Consider the following 23,642-nt stretch of genomic DNA (forward strand, 5'->3'; position numbering starts at 1 on the left):
GGAGAGGTTGAGAGAAGTATAAGCCCCTCAGGAAACTTTATAACCTGATGGTTAGAGGGTTGAGAGATGGGGTTGAAACTCCCTTAGTCAGAGGATATTAAACTGGGAGCTCTCACATCTTGAGTGAATGTTTGAAGCATTGGACTTTTGGAGAAAAAGGGAACACCACTCCCACCACCACTTACTCTTCCTCTTGCCATCTTTTGAAAGAAGAACTGATGCTACTTAGATACTTAAGTCCAAGAAGTGGTAATAACTGAAGTGGAAACAGTTACCTCCTTCCAGCCTGATATTAGTCCCTGAGAGAGTGAGAGTTAGGCATACCTGTCTCCTCAGCATTTCCAACTGGCTTGCCTAGACAGCTTCCCACTGAGCATGCTTACTTTTCTAAATACCATTTAGAAAGTTTAGCATATGTATAAGTATGCAGAATTGGGGCCGAAGTTTTTGGCAGGGCGAGCCTTATTACTAATAATGCCCATCATGAAATACCATTGACACTTTGCAGCAGCTCAGTTGCTTTTGACATCACTTTTTACTCAGTTTTTGAGAAAAATCTTATTAGCAATCGTATATGTAATTAAGATGATTGAAAATGTAGAAAGTAATTTTCACTTCTTTATAGACAATCCTTACTCATATGTTTTACTTATCTTACTCCTGATTGTTGTGTACTCTAAACTGCATCTTTTGAGACGTAATTAGTACTATAAAATACTGATACATTTCCTAGGTATAGTTAGCTATAAAAAGTCAAGAGCATATTAGCATGTATTGAGATGCCTGGAATTTTATACTGTACTGTTATTTAAGTTCATGTTGATGTTTTTTCCTTCTTGCCTTATCAAGTTCACAGAGAGAAATTCTGGCTGTATTTTCATATGTGTATATAAGTCCTAAATCCAATGTTTTAACATTGGCTTTAATGAGAAAAAAATCAATATTTTTTTTTCTTTAGCTTAAAAATTGCAGTCTTTGACACTGGTAAATATATGCTTACTCCAGAATGTTTATTTAAATAAAGGAAAAATAAGGGACTTTAAGGTAGGGGCTTGATTATAGTTTCACTTCAATCAGTATAACTCCTTTGACTTTGAAGGAGTTACTTCTCATTTTCACCAAAGAAAGTCAGAGCCTTATACCTTTAAATCAGGCATAGAATATGACAGAGATGCTATAATACCATTGGACCGTCTCTGTTGGAGTGTCTAGTTAAACTGAGGTAATAGCTCCATTCTAAATGTCAAAAGAACAACATCTTTTTAAGCCGGATCATAACCCAGAAGTGAAGTTGTTTTAGAAACAACTTAAGAAAATATAGTCGGCCCTCTCAAAAAATAGTGTTCTGGAGATGAGCCAATTTAAAGTTTACTTGTGGCTAGAAAAGCAATAAAGTAAAAAATACAAAATTCTTGCTCTCCGGATTTTCTCTCTGAGTTATATAGTTAAGTGACAAAACTGAGATTTTATTCTGTTTTTTTTCTTAGTGTGTTTCATTCTTTCCTTCCGTGGTTTTGCTTTTAAAACAAATGTTACATCAATTTAATTGTGTTGTGTTTTTTTTAAATAAGTGCAACTTTCTCTCTTATATTATTTAAAATCTTAGATTTCTCCTTCAGGTACCTGAAGCCTAAAATTACTGACCTCTACAAGCATAAAAGGCTAGATGCTGCTGAAATCATTCCCCTACAAATAATGTATTTATTTTAATAGGGTATACTGCTGGGCTTGCCTTATTTTTAGGAGTTTCCTCATTTCTAAAATGTTTTCATGTCTAAAACAATCATAAGATTAAGTTCCAGCAACCTGTGCATATGCCCAAATTATGTGTGGACCTGCTTTAAGACTGTTTCCCCCTCCTTCCCCAACCGCTCTTGTTTTAAAGGCTAATGACAAGGGAGACTATTTTCCTGTATGGGGAACTTGCCTAGGATTTGAAGAGCTTACATACCTCACCAGTGGAAAGATTTTACTTGTTCGGACTAATACTACAGGTGTTGCATTCCCACTGAACTTTACTTCAGGTGAACCATCCTCTTACGTTCCTGCTGTCATTTGAAATGCGCAGAAATCTTTGCAGAACTTCTCAGATTTTTTTTTCTCATTTGGGGGTTGAGGTTTTGGAACAAGTGATTTGTTCTGTCACCAACAATCAACTTTTAACACTGTCAGTTTTGTTACTATTAATAGTAAACTAATAACATTATATAGCTGCTAGATTTGAGGAGAAACAAGCCGTTTGAAGGTAAGAGTTAAATTGAGATCCAAACAAAAATTATGGCTTTGAAAACCCCTGAGCTTCAGGAAACTATGGTCCTGAATTCAGTATTTGGCTCTGACCCTCTCTTTACGTCACAAATTGTAGTCCGACCACCTCCAAATTTTGGGGACAGTTAGATTAGAACTTGGCTGCAAGAATCATGTCTAATTATGAACAGGAGCACTCTTTTCTTTGGTGTTATAGCACAGGGTACTGGGGCTACTTGCAGACTCAGGTATGTGTAAACTCAGCATAAAGATAGGAGAAGCTTGGCTTTAATGACATTTTCTGTGACTTCTTGTCATGAAATAATCACCATTGCCCCATTGATTGCCATCAGTCAATCATTGGGTCAAATTGTATTGCATTGCTGTTCACAAAACAAAACCTGCAGTGGGTGAGGGTTGCAGCATGTATCCTAGTGAAAACAGCAAGCGCAAATGCTGATGAAGTAGTAGTACAGACTTACATGTGGGAGCATCTTTATATCGGTCTTCTTAACTAACTCAGTTTCATGAAAGAATAGGATCACAAGGATTCAGAATAAATTTAGCCAGTATTTATTAAAGTTGTATCCCACCTGATAAAGATAATCCAGCCCTTGTCAGTAAGGTAATTGAGAACATGTCTTTGTCTTTTTGGTATAAGATGCAAAAGATAGCAGGTTATTCAAGGATTTCCCAGATGAGTTGTTACGACATCTTGCTACTGAGCCTTTGACAGCAAACTTTCACTACTGGAGTCTTTCCAAGCAGGTATTTGATCGTCTTATTTAGTGAACCCAAATAAGTTTCCTCTGTTAAATTTAGAAATAATAATTAAAATTTCTGTAACTTTTTTGCTGCAGAATTTCAGAGCGAATAACAAACTATGGAAATTCTATAAGGTTCTGACAACCAACACGCACAATGAAGTGGAGTTTATATCAACAATGGAAGGTAATGATTGAAATGTTAATGAAGTTGGTTTCAGGGGGGAGGGAAGAGTTGTGGATTACCTTAGTAGGATGGCAGTTTTTCTAATTTATAATACAAGTTAATTGTTGCACTAATACATGTTTCAGCACTGTTTGCCTTTTGAGTGACTGGAATGTGCTCTGTCTGGAGAGAGAACTTATCTTTTGACATGCATGCCTCTGAACATAAGTATTTTTACTTCTCACCTCTTGCTCCCTTTCCAGATATGGCAGCACATTTAAGCACTAGAATATTTTCCGTGCTGTGAAACAAGATATATGCTACTCCAGCTTAATTCCTCTACAGTACAATGTGCATTTACCTGTTGTCTGGCTGCTGATACTGCCTCTCCCTGCTTCACTCTTTATCTGTGCCTGCAGTACACGGAGTGCCATTTATGGTAGAGATATCAACAGTGTCCTTGACAACTTTGTCAGTAGTGCTGGTAACGTCTAAAAGCTGGTAACTTCTGACATCTTCTAAGAGGCTTCTGCATTACTTACACTTTCACATGGCATATTTAACTTCATTAATGTGTGTGTCAGTTCCCTAGAGCAATGGTGTGCAATTTTTTCAGCCTGCAGGCCAGATGAGCATTGCCAGGTCTGTCCATGGGTTGAATCCAGTCCATGGGTCCAATCCAGAGTGTGGTGCTGACTCAGCTGGGACCCCATCAAGCTGTGTGGAAACAGCCCAGCCAGGGCCAATATAGCTGCGTGGGGCCAGGGTCTGATGCAGCCTTGAAGGACTGGTCCAGTTGGAGCCAATCCAAGTATATGGGGTTTGGAAATTTGGCAGGGGCGTGGTGGTAATGTTAATTGCCACTGCTTACCCACCACCAAATTTCCAGACCTGAGGGGAGACTCCATGAACTAGATTACATGGCTCCGTGGACCAGATTACATGGCACCCATGCACTAGAGAATCCTAGAGAGAAGATTTTCTTATGATTCTACTAAACACTATACAGCAAATAATGCATGTGGTGGTATATACATTATATATTCAATTGTAACTGTGGTGGACTGCTTGCACGCAGTAATTGCTTGCCATGTTACATTTTTTTCTGAAATGAAACTGTTTACAACACTGCAGCTAAATGTTGTTCTAAATGTTGGGCTTATTATGAATTTTGAAGCATGAGTGAATTTTTATGACAGAGATCCAACTTGCTCTTTTTGACCTTTTTCCCATTATAGAAGCCATTAAATATAAGTGATATTTCTCCAAACCTTCATGCTCCATGTTCATCTTAATAAAGGTATCCACATACCTCTTAAGTAAAGGCATACATCTTGCTCACCTATGAAATTTTTTTTTCTACAGCATTTGAATATCCCATTTATGGTGTTCAGTGGCATCCAGAGAAAAATCCTTTTGAATGGTACAACTCATCAGGAATACCACATTCCCCATCAGCTGTGAAAGCAGCATATTATACAGCTGACTTCTTTGTTAATGAAGGTAAGAAGTTTGATGAGGGGGATGTGTGTGTACACACACACACACACACACACACACACACACACATGCACACATACCTTACACCATTGGTTTTTGGGAGTTACAGTAGTGGAACTTTATTTGAAGAAAAAATAAGTTCCTTTTCAGTCATCAAAATTCTGTACCTCTTACTGATCCCTGAGAAGCTTATTATGCAAAATGTATAGGCTTATAAAATAAGGAACACCTTAACTTAGCAAAACTTAATATCAGAAGTGAAACCTTCTGATGGAAGTAGATGAACTTCTTTCAATAGCCAGTGTTGTTGGTCAGTTCCTTGGTGTTTTAGACTGTTCTGTAGTTAAACTAGGTTGAATAACAATAAACCTCTTTCCCAGAAAGCTTTTCAATATAAGAACATATCAAAAAGACATTATATAAGATGGTTATATGGCTGCTTAGCAACTATGTAATGTGAACCAGGATCTGGAGAACATAAGATCTTTGGATTTTGGTGAGCTTCTGAAATGATTTGTTCAGAACATGGTAAACTGCAAGGATCTGTTCTGTAGAATTTTTATAGTATTTTAAATATGTTGGTGTGTTTGCTGTAAACAACTGGAATATAAATATAGGTGTGTTGAGTTTGATCCACTCCAGTCACTGCAGACACTGTAGCACATCCTGGGTGCATCTACATGAGATATTTACTGTACAGTTTATTGTGAGAATAACTGGACTAATTAACTGCATGGTAGAATAATTTGCTGGCAGTAAACATCTCAGCATCTACACATGCACCTCTATTATAAGTAATATCTTGAAGTGGAGTAAAACACTTGGCAGCAGTGCACGTGTAGATGTTGCCCCAGCTGGCTGGGGCATGAGGGTGCTTCTGTGTGGGGGCTGCCTGCTGGCTAGCCCTGCACTAAAGTACGCTTGTGTAGCAGTCAGCCCCTCCACAGCATGTTGAGCTGGGGGAAGCAACGCCAGGCTGGCAGGCTGAACCCCCAGGATCCCAGCCGGCTGAGGCTGTTCAGCCCTAGCTCAACATGTTGCAATCCTGGGTTCACGTGCAGATGTGTGCCTCTGAGCAATAAACACCGGTGCAATATGTGCCAGAGTTTATTGCTGGGATGTATTTGGTAGCCATGTTGGTCTGAGACAGAAAGAAATGCAAAAGCCTAGAAGTCTTGGTCCAGAAATGATACCCCTTATTAGACCAACTGGGAAATTGGTGTGCATTAATGTGCACGTGTAGATGCTCCCACTGCTCCTTTTGAGGGGTAATGCTCAGCATTATGACTTGCTGATTGATTAGGATCACAAAGACCACAATCAATAAACTAATTGAGCTTGGCCAGTTTGGTCTCTAAAATCTGTCTGAATGACATATTCTCATTAGAAACAGAAAACAATTAACAGGAAAGTTGACAGGGGGACAGAGTAACAAATATCAGCTTTAAAATTTTGTTCTTTCACTGACTAGACTTCTATTCATGTTGTAGTGTCACAACTTTGCCCATGGCAAAATGAGATAAAATTTCCCATTCAGAATTTCCGCAAGCTTCCTTTTTTTGTTTTATCAGGGTTTTCAGTGAGACTCAAAAGGGGGATAGAAAAAGAAAATAACTTGACAAAAAAGACCAATCCCTTTTTGTTCTGTTGCAGCATTGCACTCCAACCTTTATAGGTCTCTATCGCTTTTCCTGAATTGCAGGATCTCATCAGGTGCATATATATGTGCACTTTAATGCACAGTAGCCTGTTCTGTTGTGCATTAAAGCAGCACATAAAAAACCATGCTAATACTCTAATGCACAGTGGAATAGGCTACTTCACATTAAGCATCACCTAAAAAGCATGTGCTTGCCTTACTGTGCATTAGCACAGCCTAATGTGCATTTATTTATTATTTCATATTGGAAGTACTACATTTAATGTGCAGTAGGAAAAACACATTAATGCATATGTAGACACACCCTTCTATGTTAGTTAATCCTTCAAAACTCTTTACAGCATTATTGCAATTATCTTGTAAAGTTTCCTGCAGATTATAAAGAGGTCTTCAGGCTGGGTGACCTCAGTGTTTCATTGCCTCTGGGTTGTACTTTACTTAGTTTGTATTGATTAGAACCTCTCTTACCTATTTCCTCTACACAATGAAATAAAATGTGCAATAAGGCTGAAAATAATTTCTAACCGATAGAGAATTACACTCAGAACTTCTGAGCTTTTAATAACCAAACTGGTCTGCTGAGACACGTTTACTTTTAATCAGTGATATTTCTTACTGTTTCCTGTTAATTTTTTCCTGTGTGAAGTTCCAGAAATGAAACAGTGAATTTGGAAGGCTTTTGTTTTCCTTACCAATACAGTCCATATCAACTTTTCAACTGTATAGTAGACTAGTATTCCAACATCTTAAATCTGCTGGTATGGGTGACTCCAGTGCTGCATGAATCCATTTTTAGCACCAGCTACTGCTTTTAGTAACTTACATTGTCTCCCATGATAATAAAGCAACCCTTTTACCAGAGAACGGTATCCCAATATATTTTTTTCCACAAAAAGCAACCATTATAATAATGTTCTTTATGCTCATTCTACATAGAATAACTGACAGTACTAGGAGCTGTCATAGATGATGGCAGTGTAATAAGCCTGTACTTTTCAAATATTTTACAGCCCGGAAGAGCCTGCACCATTTTTCCAGTAAAGAAGAAGAAACCAAAGCATTGATTTACAATTATATCCCAGTTTTTTTGGGAGGATCGTCTATATTTCAGCAAGTCTTTTTTTTTGATTGAATGTCTCCTCAGAGGTACAGGATAGCTATTTGTGAATAGAGTTGTTTGTTCCTGTTTCATAATTAAGCAGATGTTGTGCATTGCAAATGACAGAAGGCCTGAGTGCCTTACATTACCTTACAATGATTTATCTTGTGTTGTCTTTGTAGGGTTGAACTATTAATTTAAAAATTTACATTCAGTGATAAAATAATTGTGATGGATCACGTTTTCAAACATGCTACAGAAAAATGTATTTTACCTCCAGAGGAGACAACTTAATTATACATCGAAAGAATCAGGGGGCATTTTTACATGTGCTCTGGAGGTGGGAGGTGGCACTTTAATTAGAGTGGTATAGCTCTGAGAGCCACTTCAATTAAAGCTCCCCACCGTCTTGTGCGTTAGTACCCCTGTACTTCAAAATGGTGGCAGAGCTGCTTGAAATGAAGCTCGTTTGACAAGCTTTAGTTCAAACACCCCCACCACCATTTGAAGCACAGGGACGCTAATACATGAGACGTGGGAGGATGCCGGAGCACAATAATTGCCACGCTCCAGCAGACTTGGCTAATCGAGCATCCACGTTTATTAAAAATTTTGCAATATTTTGCTCACATATATTTCAAATTAGTTTACTTCTGCAAAATATGGTGGAATCTATCATTGTAACATATTTAGTTTAAATATATATTACAGTATAATTCTGTTCTCCTGGAAAGAATATGAAACATTTTAAAAATGAAACGGTCATCTCATTTGGAACTTAATATAAGTATGTCTGCATAACCAAACTCTTGGCAGAGAACACAGTGGGTATGTCTACATGTGTTATTAATTTGAAGAAACAAACTCCAGCATATAACTTGTTGGAGGTTATTGCTCCCAGGCGTGCTGTTTGAATATCAGCATCTACACATGCGTTGCAGTACACCAAAAAACTCCACAGCAGGATAGTACTTTTATTAACTGGATAGTACTTGTCTTTATGGAAAAACTCCCTGCTGCAGAGTTTATTAGTTTCCTAATAATGCGGCCTAGTAGAGCTGCATGTGTAGATACTATGATATTTAGTGCAGAGCTAATTAGGCAGCTCCTCAGGAAATGTCTTGTGTAGATGTAGCCAGTCTGTCCTTGGAAACAAGGACAAAATAATAGGAAAGTGTTGTTGCAGAAAGATATAAAAAGGTCATGTAGTATCCTATTTATGGAATTGTATTGGGTATCTTTTTGGGTAGCTTGTGCTATTGTAGTCTTACATATCGGGGAAAATGAAGCATAGTCAAGGCATAGCTAACATCAGAAAAAATAATCTAGTTTGGAGGGCCTATGTTACAGAACACTGGGCATGTTTACATGTGAATTTACATGTGCCTAAACTTAATGTGCCTTACCCTAAGGCACATTAAAACAGTTTAGGTGCATGTCTACATGTGGTTACCTTAAGGTGCCTTAACATGGCTTTGCATCCTGCCCTTGTCAGCACTCTAGACAGTTCCTCTCACAGCACTGCTCTTATCCACTTCCCCTGGTCCTCCCTCCCCAGCAGATGAATGGCACTGCCAGGAAGTAAAAATGGTGGGTACTTTTGCTTCCGCTAGCATCAATCCTGCCCTGTGGTAGAGGCATGGGTTTGCTGGCCAGGCAATGCAACCCCTGTAGTGGTGGGACGCCTCACTGCCTGCCTGGGATTTAGGCACCTTTAGAAGCTGGTGCTGGGGCTCCTGCCTGAGACAGCAAGCAGACTGGGTCTGCGTCTGACCCTGCAACTCATGGCAGGTTTTTCCTGCTCCAGCTGGCTCCGTCCCTAGCAAGCGCCCAGCTTGTCTGCTGGCAGGACACTCCTGGGGGCTCTGCTTGGCTCAGCCTAGGGAGGCTGGGCACCAAGCCCCCTGCCCATGTTGCAGCTGGTGCAACAGACATAAGTGTTAAGGTGCCGTACCGCGCTTACACATGGGGTACGGTGTCTCTACTACTCACACCTAAATTTGATACCTGCTTTATGCAGGTATCAAATTTAGTGCTAGATCTCCCTAAGTTGCCATATTTAAGGCACATTAAGGATGGGCACACGTAGACACATCCTTAATGCACCTTAAATACAGCAACTAATGCAATGTTAATTGCCTTAAGTCACTTTAAGGGCGCATGTGTAGACATACCCACTGATTAACTTCCCACTCCCAACTTAAAATACATTTTCATACCTTCCTTGAGAATCCAATCAGGAAGCCCACTGTAATCAATGGACAGATCTTTGGATTAGGCCCTCAATTTGCTTTTTAAAGGACTGAGTAGTCCTTAACGCCATCATGAGTAATTTAACTTTTTCTTTTCCTATTGAGTGAATTCCTGATCAAATCAAAAGCTTGGTTATTGATGACAGAAGGGCCAAAGTTTTACTCTTCTTTTTAAAACAGGGTCATGTCATACTTTACATAAAGATGACTACATGGAGTCAGCACTGCAAATGCTTACTGTTGAATTTACTGTACTGTAATCCCTTTCTCTTTGTTTGCCTTGCAGCACACTTCCTTAAATTTAAGTGGATGTTCTCAATTACTGAAAAAAGTTTGAGTATTTCTTTGCTAGATCCATATGAGAATTCAAATGAGACAATTGCACATATTTCTCTTTCATTAGTCAGGCTGTAAACTTGCATTGATGTCAATGGGAATTTTGAGTATGAAAAAATACAGGTTTTGACACTCAGGTCTCCAGAATTGGAAGTGAATATACTGTATTCTGAAGTACCAAATCTGAAATACATGCAATACATTTCTCAGGTCATTCAAGTTGGAGGAATACTTTTTTCTTGCTAGTTACAATTAGATAGGGCTAGCCACAAAGCAAAAGCAGCTATCTGGGTATGGCTTGGGTCTGAAACTCAAAGCCTGTATTTCAGTTTCTGGGTGTTACTGTCAAAGGGAGAGAAATTGAATTTCTGTGGGACATTGTAGGTTACTTCTGCAATTGCTTGTCTAGCCCAGTTGAGTTCACTATAGTTCTATGTTATATTTTGAATCTGTAGCATGGGTCTGATTTCTTACACAAATATGACAGTATAAATTGACTGCATTAGAATTATTCCTGGCATACACTGGGGAGAGGAGAGATGGAATCAGATCCTCTATCTGTCAACAAGCAGAGCAGCTAAGTTACTTACAAACTAAGGGCCAAATCCTGCAGTTCTTACACAAGCAAAACTCTCAGAGACGTTGACCTGATTAAGCAATGGAAGATGCAGCCCTTATATAGGGACCAATCCTGACTTTGGGATTCTTGTTAAGTTCAGTGGTGGTAAGAAGGGATATATTGTATACAGTATAATATGTTTTGGGGGTATTGGTTGTTGCCATGTTGGTCTAAGGACATAGGTATCCAAGGTTCTTTGGGCAAATGCAATATCTTTTATTAGATCAACTGTGCGCCATAAATCATGGACTAATTGGATTTATGGCACATTATAACCTGCCTGCTATCTGATAACCCCAGGTAACAGCTCTGCATTTTACCAGCAACATTCTATCACCAGTTCAACACTCCCCACTTTCCCCTTTGCCACCTGTCTTACACCTATTGTCTCCCATGGCCTCTGATCCTCACTGCCACACATTTGCATATTGGCTTCTGTTCCATCCAAGAGAACACAAAGCAACAGCAGCCTCTCCCTATGCCTGAAGAAGGGGGTCTGTGCCCAAAAGCTTGCAAAGAACAATTTTTCCAACTATTTTGTTGGTCTAATAAAATATATCCCATCTACCCAAAGAACTTTGTCTGATATATAACATGGAAGAGATTAGTATATTTATTCACAAATATGTAAGTTTATTTTTCTTGTTGTTTTGTTCTACTGTATAAGCCTTACTTCAATGAACTGATAATGTTAATGATGTCCTTTAATACTTGAAATAAAATTTATCTAAGCAGTTTTGTACTTTATGTTGTTCACAGATTCTAAAGAGACAAATATTTACAGTTCCTTGTTTTTCTGTCCAGCTTTAACAGTTGCACACTATCAGGGCTGGGGCAGCTCTGCAGCTGGACTCCATTTTTCAGCAGGCTTGGCAGTGCTGGCTCCTTCTAGCTGCTGCCACTGGCTGGAGCCCCACAAAGACTGGCCAGAACCCATGCAGACAGGGCCCAAGGCCTGGACTGAGCACACAGCCCTAGCCCTGGCCCATCTCACATGTGGGGATCAGGGTCCCTGCTGCACCCACTCTAGCCCTGCCTGCCCTGACCACAATGAGTGGCAGCAGCGGTTGAGCAGAAGAGCTGCTGCTGGGTGCGGGGAAAAAGTGGGACCGAGTGGGAGCTGTGGTCACCTTCCTCTCACTGCTGCCATTGTCTGCACTCACCTCCCCCTTCTTGCTGCAGTTGTCATAGCCCACACTGTGGTTGCTCTATGGTTTCTCCCAGCACCCAGCAGCAACTTCTGCTTGGCCACCACTGCCTCGGCACTAAGGCTGCCAGTGATGAAGCAGGGCAGCAGCTCCAGCCTCTCCTCAGGCTAAAAGGGCAGCCTGGAGGTGGTTTTGGTGGCAATGGGAAGCCCAGCTAAGTTAGCTGAAACTGCTGCCCACCCATGCTCACACCAGCTTCCCACCTGCAGCACCATCCCACATAAGGAGGTTTGGTAAGCTGTTGCACAGGGTGGGGGGTGGATACTCACTTTGCCTGTGACAGCTTTCCAAAACTCCCTATGTGGCCCGTGGACCCAAATAATTGCCAACCCCTGGTTTAGATTAACTTTGGCCTCATACAGACATTCAGTTTCTCCTGGGGTAATCACTGCTCTTCAAGGAGAGACCACAAGTGTACAGATGTTCAGGTTTTTGCTCCCTGAGTAAAAATGGCCACTCCAGGGGAAAAATAACCTGGGAACAACCAGGATTAAATCACTCCTGGGAAAGTAAGTGTCTGTACATCCAATGGCTTTTCTCAGCAGAGAACATAATCCTCCAGCTTCCCCACCTTTCCCCTGCCCCAAGGAGATAGGGTGTCACTCACTGGACTGCTGCTCCAAAACACTTCCACTTCACAATCCCCACATTTTGCTGCAGGGAAACACAGGATGAGCCTGGGTTAGCCAATCAGGGCTGCCCTATGCACTGCTGTCATCTGTTACCAGGCAGACTAAAGAAACTTGCAGAGCACTCCCTGGCTGCACTGTGTAAGCCAGGGGCAGGCAATTATTTTGGGCGGAGGGCCGCTTACTGAGTTTCAGCAAGCCATTGAGGGCCGCATGACAGGCAGCCCAGGGCAGATTAATATTCATTTTCTAAATTTTTTAGGGGACCCGCAGGCCGGATAGAATGGCCTGGCGGGCTGCATCCGGCCCTCAGGCTGCATTTTGCCCACTCCTGGTGTAAGCTCTTCAGGGCCTCAGCATTGAATGTCTGTACACGTGACTCTTGGTAAATTTCTCTACAAGAAGAACAAACATGGGAAAATTCTTCCAGAACATTTGACTGGGTGTTGTGCAGCCTTTGTTTAGTTCTAAAAATAAGACACTGCCCAAATTGGAGACTGGCATGGTGAAGCTTCTGCAGGAGCTGAGCCATGCAGTTTGAGGGATTTTCCTTGGGGGTGACTGTCAGAGCAGGGGGCTGGATAATGTTGGTGGAGCTCTGTGCATCTGAGAGGCACAGCAGGGAGCTGGGTGATACCTGGCGTTATGGCCCTGAGAAAGTCACAAGGCTCGTGGGGCAGTATGCTGAGTGACATGAAGCTTCGAAGTGTGAGCAAGGAACCTCTTTTTATGCTTCATTTCTGCTTTACTCAGTGAAATTACAACTTCTTACATTCTTTGTAACTTCCCTGAATATCCGATTCTGTCAATGACTTCTGCCCCAAACAATCCAAAATTGCTCACACTAGAAATTAACAGTAATACTTTTAAGAACAATTTTGTTTTTAATATAAAAATTCCAGTCTTCAGACTTCACTATCCACATTATTGAAACATTAAAATTAAAATACATTTTGAAATTGATACTGATGAAGAAGCAGAAAAACCATAGAGCCAAGTACTAATCTCATTCAGACAGCGCTAATAAATCTATCCCACTATTATAAAGAATATGTCATTCCATCAACAATATCATGGGTGCCAAGTATATGAGGGCCCAAGGGCCCTGACTCACCTCGGGAAGAGGACTGTCACCTGAAGGGTGCAAAACTTTCCACATGTCTATCATCTTAGCCCCACCTTCCAGCAAAAATAAAAGTCGGCACCTATGAACAATAATATTGTGTTTATTATATGTGTTATGTTTCAACACCTGTGTAAACCAAATGGTTTTTAATTTGTACTACTATATTTCCAACACTAGATGGCCTAAGAAAACCAGTTAATTTAGCCCATAATTTCTTAAACAGTTGTATTGTTCTTTTGTATCAGATTTTAAATTTTAATGTGTTGGTGTTAGGCAGAAAGTTACATTCCAAATGTTGGCTTGAATATGACAACTATTATTGTGGTATTTGTTTAAGTATGTGGGATTAAATAATATTTTGTGGCAATAATTATATGCCTGTTAAGCTTTTGGCATTTCTAGTAGAAAATTAACTAATATTTACTGAGCGTACACATGCACATATGCTCCAATCTACTGCACAGAACGACTGCAAAGAGAATGGCTCAGACGCATAGTAGGAAGATCAGTAATTCCACCACTCTCTTCCACCTGGCCTCAGGAGCTGCACTCTGAGAGAATCACATGGGTGTGATCCCCTGGGACAGAAGGTTGCTGGTAATGTGCATGAGGATAGCTATTTTCCATGTTGATATTCCCCTTAGTCAGGGAATGCTGTGTCAGCATAAACCTATTGGGTTTATTCCAGAGCATAAGTAGAGGCCATATAAGGGTGCCATGTTGCCCTCTGCACCAATTCCCAAGCCCATCTTCTCTCAAACATTCAAATATTCAAAGTAAAAAAAAAGGAAAGAAATGAGGTAGATAGCAAATCTGTCTCTGCAGACCTCCCTCTTCCCCACTCTCTCTTGCTCTCTGCCCCCTCCCTTGTCTTTTTATTCTAATTTCTCTCTCCTCCTTATACTCTGCTTTCTCCAAGTCCTGTCACAGCATCTGATGAAGTAACCCTGGGTTCACAAAAGCTTGTGCTCTTTCTATACATTTCTTAGTTAGTCTATAATGGTGCTTATCTACCCTGCCTTCTGACTGACTTCAGACTAACATGGCTAACTACTTCTCTCTGTCTCAGCTGAAATTATTTTAATTTGAGAGCTCTAGAGTATTGAGCTATATGCTTTTCTTCATAGCCTTCTCCTTGCTAACAGGTAAGAGTAATTTGGTTATTAAGCAGCTGGCTGCTCAGTAATGTATCAGTTAGTTCCTTTATAATTTATCCTTTACTCATTACTGTATTTTGTATGCCAAGACTAGATGAGGTAAAGAACACTGCAGGTAATGCAAAGGAAGAAGATGCCTAATTTGGGGCCCACAGTTGAATCTGCTGATAGGATGTGTAGAGAAAGTGGATTTTGATAAGGACCATGTTGGTGGAGCGACCAACACATTGGGCAGGGGTAGTACAAAAGACTGAAAAACCGGTCGGTTGGGGCAAAGCTTAGGGTTGTGTTACACTTTCAGCTTAACACTAAGCAAGCACAATTAAAACACAAGCAGATGCATGTTCACAGATGCATGTTCAAACCATTTAGGCACCCTCAGAAGTTGTTCGCTTTCAGGCTAGGGTTATATTCCAGTGATTTGCAGAGGTTGCAAGTGAGCGTGCACCTTAACTGGTACTAACTTTAAGACAACATAACATTCCAGTGATTTTTAGCACTTACAAGTGAACTTGTGACAAAGGCCTTGGAATCAATGAAGAAGAGAAAATACTTAAACAATAGACCCAAATCTACCAACTTCTAGGGGATTGCCCTAAACACTAAATCCTTTAAGCTAAACCCCTCTCTGATATTGGCTATTTTAGGCAACTTCCTGTTTGTGGTGTCCTGGTTAACTCTAATATCATATAACATTCCATAGATTTAGCATGGCCTCAGGGTAACAAAGCTGTTAGGCACCAAATTACCTTTCCCATGACTTCCACTAGGCAGAAAGATGAGATGCTGAGTTTCTGCTCCCAACTCCTTTGTTGATTTAACCTTAAGATATTACAGTGAAAAGAACCATCAGGAACCCACTAAGAAATTAATAGTTCTGTCTTCAATTCATCCCCATGCTTTCCTTACTGTTCCAAACCACCAAGAAAAAGCAAAATAATGAATAGATGCTCATTAAATGAACATCATTTTGTGCACTGAATGAGGCAGGGGATCTGGCGGAAAAACTGGTGTGTGATCATGTAATTAAGGGCTGTATATTAATATCTGCTCGCAAGGAAGCTAAATTAAGATTGCGCAGACAACCCTCATTCCATTATTTCTAAATTTTTGCCTTTTGCAACTTAATGTTCTTTTAATGTTGTTTCCTTGCAAGCAATTTACTTCATGTTTATGTAAATAAAGTTTGGGATTTTCAGAGAAGCCTAAAGCCGTTAGACATTCAATTCCCTGTAGAATTTCAGAAGTCCAGCGTGAATGATTCCAGAGCTAAGTGTGCCTTTCCTGGAACTTAAATGCATCAACACCATAATGAGGGGTCCTAATGCCATCCATAACTCAAGTTCCTTTTAATGAGCGCTACAAATTGCACTGGCTTACAGTTCATTTCCAGGTGCAATGTGCAGTATTCATTCTTACCAATAGAGCTTTTTATGTTTTTGTCTCATCTTAATGGTGGCCTTTTCTACTCTACACAATTATTTCCTTGCTAGATAGTCAACAATGGCTTTCATAGGGCATCCATGTACTGGGGACTTTCCTCTGCTTTCCACATTCCCCCAGCTGATTTATGTCTTTTCCATAATACCTACCACACAATGGACTTTTTGAACTACTGTGTCTTCCAGCATCTTTGCAGCCAAATGCTGAAAGACACTCAGCCAAAACTGCATGAAAATGTCTATCAAATGTCTTACAAAAAACTAGAACTCTTGGTTCCAAAATGATACATTTTATTAGACCAACTGGGAAATCGCAAGAAAACTGTGAAAGGACAATTTTCTTGCGATTTTCCAGTTGATCTAAAAAAAGGTATTTTGGATCCAGGAGTTCTAGTTTTCTGTATATCTTTTTGTCTCAGACCAACATGGCTACCCAGTACACTCCTATCAAATTTCTTCAAACCAGCCAAGAAAATTCACTTTTCCTTTTTAGTTTCCAGATGTGCAATGCAATCATTTCTCCATCTCCCACAACCACAGTTTTCTATATTCAAAAAGAAAGCAAAGCAAAAGGCTAAACAAAATAATTTCTAGGTAGGGGTAATTGTAGCTTTAGATAATTAAAAGTAATTGGACTGAGTAAAATTAGCATGACCTGTGCGCCTCCAGAGAACAATAGAAGCTTCCTTTCTTTAAAGATTGTATGTAATGTGTCAAATCCCACTGTACTTCATTGTAATTTATGTAGCTATTATAGCGAGCTAAAAAGTGGATTTCATAGGTTACATATGTTTGAAGTTCCTTACAGTTTTTTAAAGTAAAAACCAAAATATATACAGCATGCGTCACAGTTTCCAAGTTAATTGCACCTGTGACCATTCTGTCAACACAGCAATTACATTTCCAGCTTCTAGCATCACTTCTGTCAGAGTATACATACCTTGAACAGGGAGACTTCTACAACTCACAGCAGTTAACTCAGAACATCTGACTACATGCCCATAGCCATTCTCTCAGGGACAATGAGAGGGTTACCAGGGTAACCCAGCTTTCACATAGCAAAATACTATTTATTCAGAACAAAAGTGTTGCAGAAAACAAAAAAACCCACAACACAAATGACTTATATACAGGTCTACCAAGCAGTCACGCAACTTCTATAATTAGACACTGATAAAGCTAGACACTTCAAACCCTTTAATGGGGTCTCTTGATTCAAGTTCAAGAAGCTACCAGTTTCTCTAAGTAAGGGCAGTCAGTTTATACAATTTACAACTTTGTGTGCTAGGCACCTTGAGACAAGCCAGCATACACAGATTTCTCCTGAATTGTTTCAGCACTGTAAAATTGCATATATTACTCTCCATTGACTTTAGCCCCTCTGAGAAGAATCTCTAGCTCATCTATTGAGACCGAAAGAAAATCTCTAGGGTCACTGACAGATGTGGGGGAAAAACACAAAAACGTCATTTGACTGGAAGAGGAGCTGCATCAGTTTGACCTGGCTGGCCCAACATCTGTATAGACTGTATGCTTCAGCAGGGCATTTTGGTGCTTTTATTAAATATATTAGAGAAAAGTGCCAAAAAGCCCTGCTGAACCACGCAGTCTATATAGACATTTGGCGAGCTGGGTCAAATTGATGCAGCCCCTCTTCTGGGCACGTACTGTGCTACACATGGTGGCATGTTGACCTGAAAGTAAAGCACTGTTTGGTTTTTTTCCCCCACATCTGTCAGTGGCCTAGAACCCTTAAAGAGGGTAACCTTTCATACTGATCAGTCTTGGTAAATTCCCTATTTCTAAAGCATTGCTTATCATAATACATTTTAAGATAGGAAAGTCCCACAGGAGTTCAGCTATACAGGCAAGGCATAGCTTCTAATTCTAATTCCAGTTCTGCCACAGACTTCTTATACAGCCTTGGACAAGTCACTTAGGCTCTGGGCCAAATCTGTAATATAAAAGTATTTTTATTTCCATTCTTCACCTTTCTTGTCTTTGTAGAACACCGGTGTTTTGGGAAGCTGTTTTTAACTGTACACGTGTGCCCCATTTCAATTTGGTCTAAAGAGGGCATCAGTATACCATTTGCCTACTCAGGATTCAGTGTCATGCTTGTCCCTCTTCTTCTTCAGAACCCACCTCCATCAAAGCATCGCCTTTCCCCCAGTTGGAAAACAAAGGCAAAGATATAGTCAGTCCCTCATACTTCTATCCAGTCTCTTCAAGACTTTTTAGCTTGTTCTGAGTTGATAGCTCTATATCACTTACCTCCCTCACCAAGCCCTGCCACTAGCCGTGTTCTTGCCCTTCTTCTTCTATTTGTTACAATCTACTCCACCCTCCCAACACTGTGACCAAACTCTTGGCCACTGCAGTTTCCACAGGCAGCTATCAGAAGCCCACACAGCTTCATTTCACACCAAAATCCCTCTCAAAAATGAACCTACAACATCACTTTATGTGGACCCTGCAGTCAGTCCCATGACCTACACTGACTGACCTTGTACTGATTGTAATCATCTATAGTTCTTTCTAGGTGTATAGGATCAACTCTTTCTTGCTAGCTTAGGAAGGGAGTCTGCCCATCACAACACAGTCTGTCCACCAAACAGTGTGTCCAGGAACAATTAACTACGGAGCAATAAGCTGCGCAATTTATTCAGGAGCAGCACGTGGAGCTGGGTGGAGCAACCTCAGCTGGCAGGAGGCCTGTGGGGTCAGCCTGCCAGCCCGGGGCTGCTTACCCTAGCTCAATGTACTGAAGAGGGGCTGCCTTGGGCACAAAGGAGCTTCAGTGCAGGGCTAGCTGGCAGGACAAGTGCAAAGTCCTGCACTTAGGATAGAAGAATCCCATGCACTGGCTGGGCGTCAGCTCTGCAGAAAAGGACCTGGGGGTTACAGTGGACAATAAACTGAATATGAGGCAATGCCGTGTCCTTGTTGCCAAGAAGGCTCTCCCACTGCAGTGTAGGCTGGGCAAACTACAGACCTTACCTTCTCCCCTTTCTCATCCTGAAGACATAACTAGGAACAGAGCTGGGCTCCTAGAGTCAAGCCCTGCTCACATGCAGGGGCCAAGAGAAGTTAATGAAGGTGTTTTGGTTTGGAGCACCTTCATCTGAACCCTCATTAAATTAGAGTAAATTTGTTTCATGATCAGGCACTTTTAAAGCACTTTGCAGCCATGCACTTCTATCAGGGCATGGTTGTAGAGTGCTTTTAGGGGGCTGAATGTGCGACAAATATCACTTCTGTCAGAGCCCATAGTTGCTTCATTCACCTGAAGAGCTGCAGCACGGCATTCTTACCACCACGTGGAGCTGTGTGTGGCTATAAGCTAGCAGCATTCTAAATCTCTGTACAAGACAGGGGCTTGAAGCAGTGAGCAAACACCTTAGCCACTTGGATCCAGAGGAGCTCAGAAGTTCGGTGAATATTCCTCTCAGCAAAGGATGCCCATATGTCTGTGTGTTTAACAGAGTGGGCTAAAGGGAGAGGAGCAGCTCTGCAAGGCACACTTTCTTCCTTCATTTCTCCTCATACTAGGCTTCAGGGAATGAGTTTATTACAAACTGTGGACCCTTCTGAGCTAACCCATCAGACTCTCTTTTTCAGCAGTAATTGCTCCAACACGGGAATTGCAATATCATTTATAAAGCTAAAAGAAAAGAAAGAAAATCATGTAGTCAGTTTGTAAAAGAACAGGATTTGGATCAGGAAATGGCTGCACAGGTCATATCACATTGTAACGTGTGTGTGTGGGGGGGTGACGGGGGCAGCCACTCTAGCAGCCACCTTCATGGGGGGAGTGGGGACACAAAAACAGCCACTGCCATAGCAGCAGCTGAGGGTGCCACAAGTACCTGCACTCAGTGGCATAGCAATGAAGTTTGGTGCCTGGTGCAAAGCCCGCAGCGGCAGCCCACCCTTGCCCTGTGCACAGATCTGGGGGCACACACCCCTCCTTGCTTGCCCAGGAGTGCACGCAGCGGCAGGAGCCCCCCCTCCCAAACAAGCCACTTGCGGCTCTGTCCCTCACCCTGCCCTAGCTGGGCAGTGCCTGTTAGCGCCGCTTCACCTCAGTGCCCAGGGCAGTTGCCCCGCTTGCCCCCTCCCCCCCCCCCCCCGTTGCACCATGATAAGCTCTGGACATGGAACTGTCCTGCTATGCCTCTGGGTCACACAGTCTGTAATTCTCTTATTGAACAATTAACCTTGCAGTATGTAAAGATCTGAGGTGAAAAAGAGGCAGGAAAAGGAACCATTTACAGTGCACACAACAAGTGTTGTTAATCCCACAAATGTTGGGAACAATGTTATGCTTTCTTGAGTGTCATCTATTGCCATTGTATTGATAAACTATTGACCTATATGGAGCATTAGGAACATAGCATATACGAGTGCTCAGTCACTCTACTTTTGAATTACTCAAGCAATATAGCATCCAATACTTATCTAGTGAGACTGTTGCACAATTTATTTAACTAGAGAATTAGGAATTCTTGCCAGGTGTTCAGTCCAAAATTTTCTTTGCTTGATTTCACCCTTCAGGGTTGAACGAAGTGACAAGTATACCAGAGAAAAAGCAAAGTTCTTTTTCATGGCCATTTCAGAAGTGCCTGGATTTATACTGTTCAAAATCTCTTTTCCCTTCTCCCTTACAGGAAGGGCAGTAGTGAAATTTACCAAAGTCTTGTCAGTGGTCTTAAAACAAAAAATCCTTTACTTTTTGATTTGCTTTCCTGTTGAAAGTCATGAATTAAAGAATAATGTGTTAGCTTCCAGAAGAAAGGAGGAGGGAAAGCTAGATTACATATGTTCTATCAATATTTAAATAGGAAGCATAGAAAAAGAAATCACTGCAATGAACAAAGACTGGATATATTTTTTACCTATTAATATGGATATCTCATGTGTACTAAGGCCACTGTCATGCCTTGTAATTGACATGTGCAGAACTATTTAAGAACATTTTCACAATCCTGTATTTCACTGAAGTATTCATTGCCCATGAGTGGTACTGTGGAAATGCTAGAACAGCACACATTCAGGGTTAGTCTTATACTACAGGAGATGACTAACTCCTTTTGGTGCCAATGGGAGTTACTTGTATTCTGAGACAAGAGGATCTGATTTCTGCAAGGAGTTGAGAGGTCACACATTTCTCTATAATCAGCAGTGCATATAACTCTCATAGCTCTGGCAGTAATGGCCCTAATTCACATTTACATGAAAGACACTTTAAATCATTCTAATAGTATAAAATGGCTTCCTACTCAGTGAGCATGTCTACATGTACATTAATGCGGTTTTATTACTACGCATTAAATTTAGTACTTCCAATCTGTGATACTAAATAAATGTGCATTAGGCTGCACTAATGCACAGTAGTGCAAGTGCACACTTTTTAGGTGATGCTTAATGTTCAGTAGCCTGTTCTACTGCACATTAGCATGTTAGTACAGTTATTTACATGCTGTTTTAATGCACAGTAGAATAGACTCTTTTGCATTAAAGCTGACTGGTAGACATGCCCATTGTGATTCTTTATACTAAAAGAAAGGTAGATATGTGAAAGGTAGATATGTACCATATAGACTAACTAAGTAAGATACATATAGAGTGCAAGCTTTCGGAAACTTGAGTTTGCTTTATTTCATTCTGCACTTCATCTTAGTTAGTCTGTATGGTGCATATCTACCCTGCCTTCTGCCTGACTTTATTCTTTCTACTGCCCAAACACAGTTTGGATATTGTGTTGTTATAACACAGTGCAGTTCTGACATCACTGGCTTACAACATTAAGTACACAAAAAACATACCAGTAAGAGATAGAAATACAAATCAAGCTCAGTAAGTCACATATTGTTAGATTATTGTTAATTTAATGTTCTCTAACACTGTCTACTACAGAATGTGGAAAGTAAATTTAAATCTGAAATAATCTATTCAGCGTACAGTGTCATATAAGTGTACATGTATGAATGTATTCTATATAGCTATCATATGAGATTGTAAAGACATCCTCTCTCATGGTTTCATGTCTGGGTTTTTTTTTAAGAGAAGCTGAAATCAATGTCTGAGGAGCAATGGGGGAAGGCATATCTGGCAGCAATTTTAATTAGAAATTATGCCTCACAGTTAAGCCTGAATGTGATTTTCCTTGTCTTCTGCTGGTTTGGGCTTTCAATTTCACAGCTTTGAATCTCTGTCCTCATTTCACTGTCTTTACTGTCGGAAGATGAACTCTCAGATGTTTATGATGACCTATCCAGTCCTTTTCTGTTTGAACATTGAATCTAGTTATAGGGCCAGGTCTCCTGTACAATAGCCAGTCCAAAGGTCAGGGGTTAGAGGTGGGACTTCCAGTCCCAAGATGGCGATCAGGGGGCAGGGCACCTGCCAAGGGGCAGGGGCTACCCTTGCGGCTCACCAAAACTTGTTAAGTGGCCCTCCAGCTGAAATAATTGCCCATCCCTGCTCTAATATAGGACATATTGAAGGATACAAACTAGACAGATCGATAATTAAAGGAAAAGTAATTAATAAAGAATATGATCTCATAGTTTAACTACCAGTAATGTTTTGGGTAGTGGTCTCATTTTGCATTTTCTGTACTTACTGATGCACTACAATCTAGATATGGAGGTTTCTGAGCTAGACAAGAAAATTAAAGTGCTTCATTTAGGCAGAGTTAAATGAAGTTGGAAAGCTAGAAAAAATGAGGCAATTAAAATTTGGGATGTCTCTTCTGCCTGATTAAATATCCAACAGGATGTGAGAGTGACACTCCTCTCCAATCTTCATTTATTTGTTAAATATTAAAAAACTCCTCAGATGTATATAAGCCATCTGTTGTTCTGAGATTCACTGAGCCTTGCCATATTATGCATCTGCACAGCAGTTGATGCTATCAAGTATGAGAATTTGTTTATGAAAAAGTAGGATAATTGGTGTCCCTTTTAGAAATTAGGGACTCAGGGCTAATTATCAGTTTTCTTTCAGTTTTAGCCAACATGGATATCATTTTACCATGGTAGCTAATATGTTTCGAGTCATGATTCAATATTTGTGTGATATGCAAGGCTGCAATAGTCCCAGTAATGATCTCTAATTTGGAGCTCCTGGATGTTTTGTACTACTCTTAATATTGTACTCCAGAAGTCCTCACCTTCTGATTGGGTCCTTGATCAGTTGGCATATTTTAGAGCAGCCTTGGGGCTGTAAACATGTATTATATCGTCAGCGAACCTTACACTGTAGATATTACAGGCAGATATTATAGGTAGATATAACAGGTTGATACAGGTTCAAGATATTACAGGTTGCTGAGAATACTGTAGTTCACTAGGAGAGCAACACTGTCTACTGTACTGAGAGTAAAGAGATACAGGATATATTTCTAGTAGTTCCACTGAACTGTTACATGAG

At 40.6% G+C, this 23,642-nt stretch overlaps 1 protein-coding gene across 2 annotated transcripts in view; it reads left to right on the forward strand.

The window, feature by feature from the left end:
* The window catches only part of GGH (gamma-glutamyl hydrolase), a 22,131-nt gene extending 10,760 nt beyond the window's left edge, over window positions 1–11,371 (forward strand). For both annotated transcript variants that reach the window (XM_006019135.3, XM_025198507.1), the window contains 5 exons: window positions 1,886–2,024; window positions 2,909–3,015; window positions 3,108–3,198; window positions 4,543–4,680; window positions 7,348–11,371. In XM_006019135.3, coding sequence (XP_006019197.2) covers window positions 1,886–2,024; window positions 2,909–3,015; window positions 3,108–3,198; window positions 4,543–4,680; window positions 7,348–7,469 — 597 coding nt within the window. In that variant the 3' untranslated portion in view covers window positions 7,470–11,371. The remainder of the gene's footprint in view (window positions 1–1,885; window positions 2,025–2,908; window positions 3,016–3,107; window positions 3,199–4,542; window positions 4,681–7,347) is intronic.
* The last annotated feature ends 12,271 nt before the right edge of the window (window positions 11,372–23,642 follow it).

Source organism: Alligator sinensis, unplaced genomic scaffold (genome assembly GCF_000455745.1).
Source record: "Alligator sinensis unplaced genomic scaffold, ASM45574v1 scaffold860_1, whole genome shotgun sequence".
Classification (NCBI taxonomy): domain Eukaryota; kingdom Metazoa; phylum Chordata; order Crocodylia; family Alligatoridae; genus Alligator; species Alligator sinensis.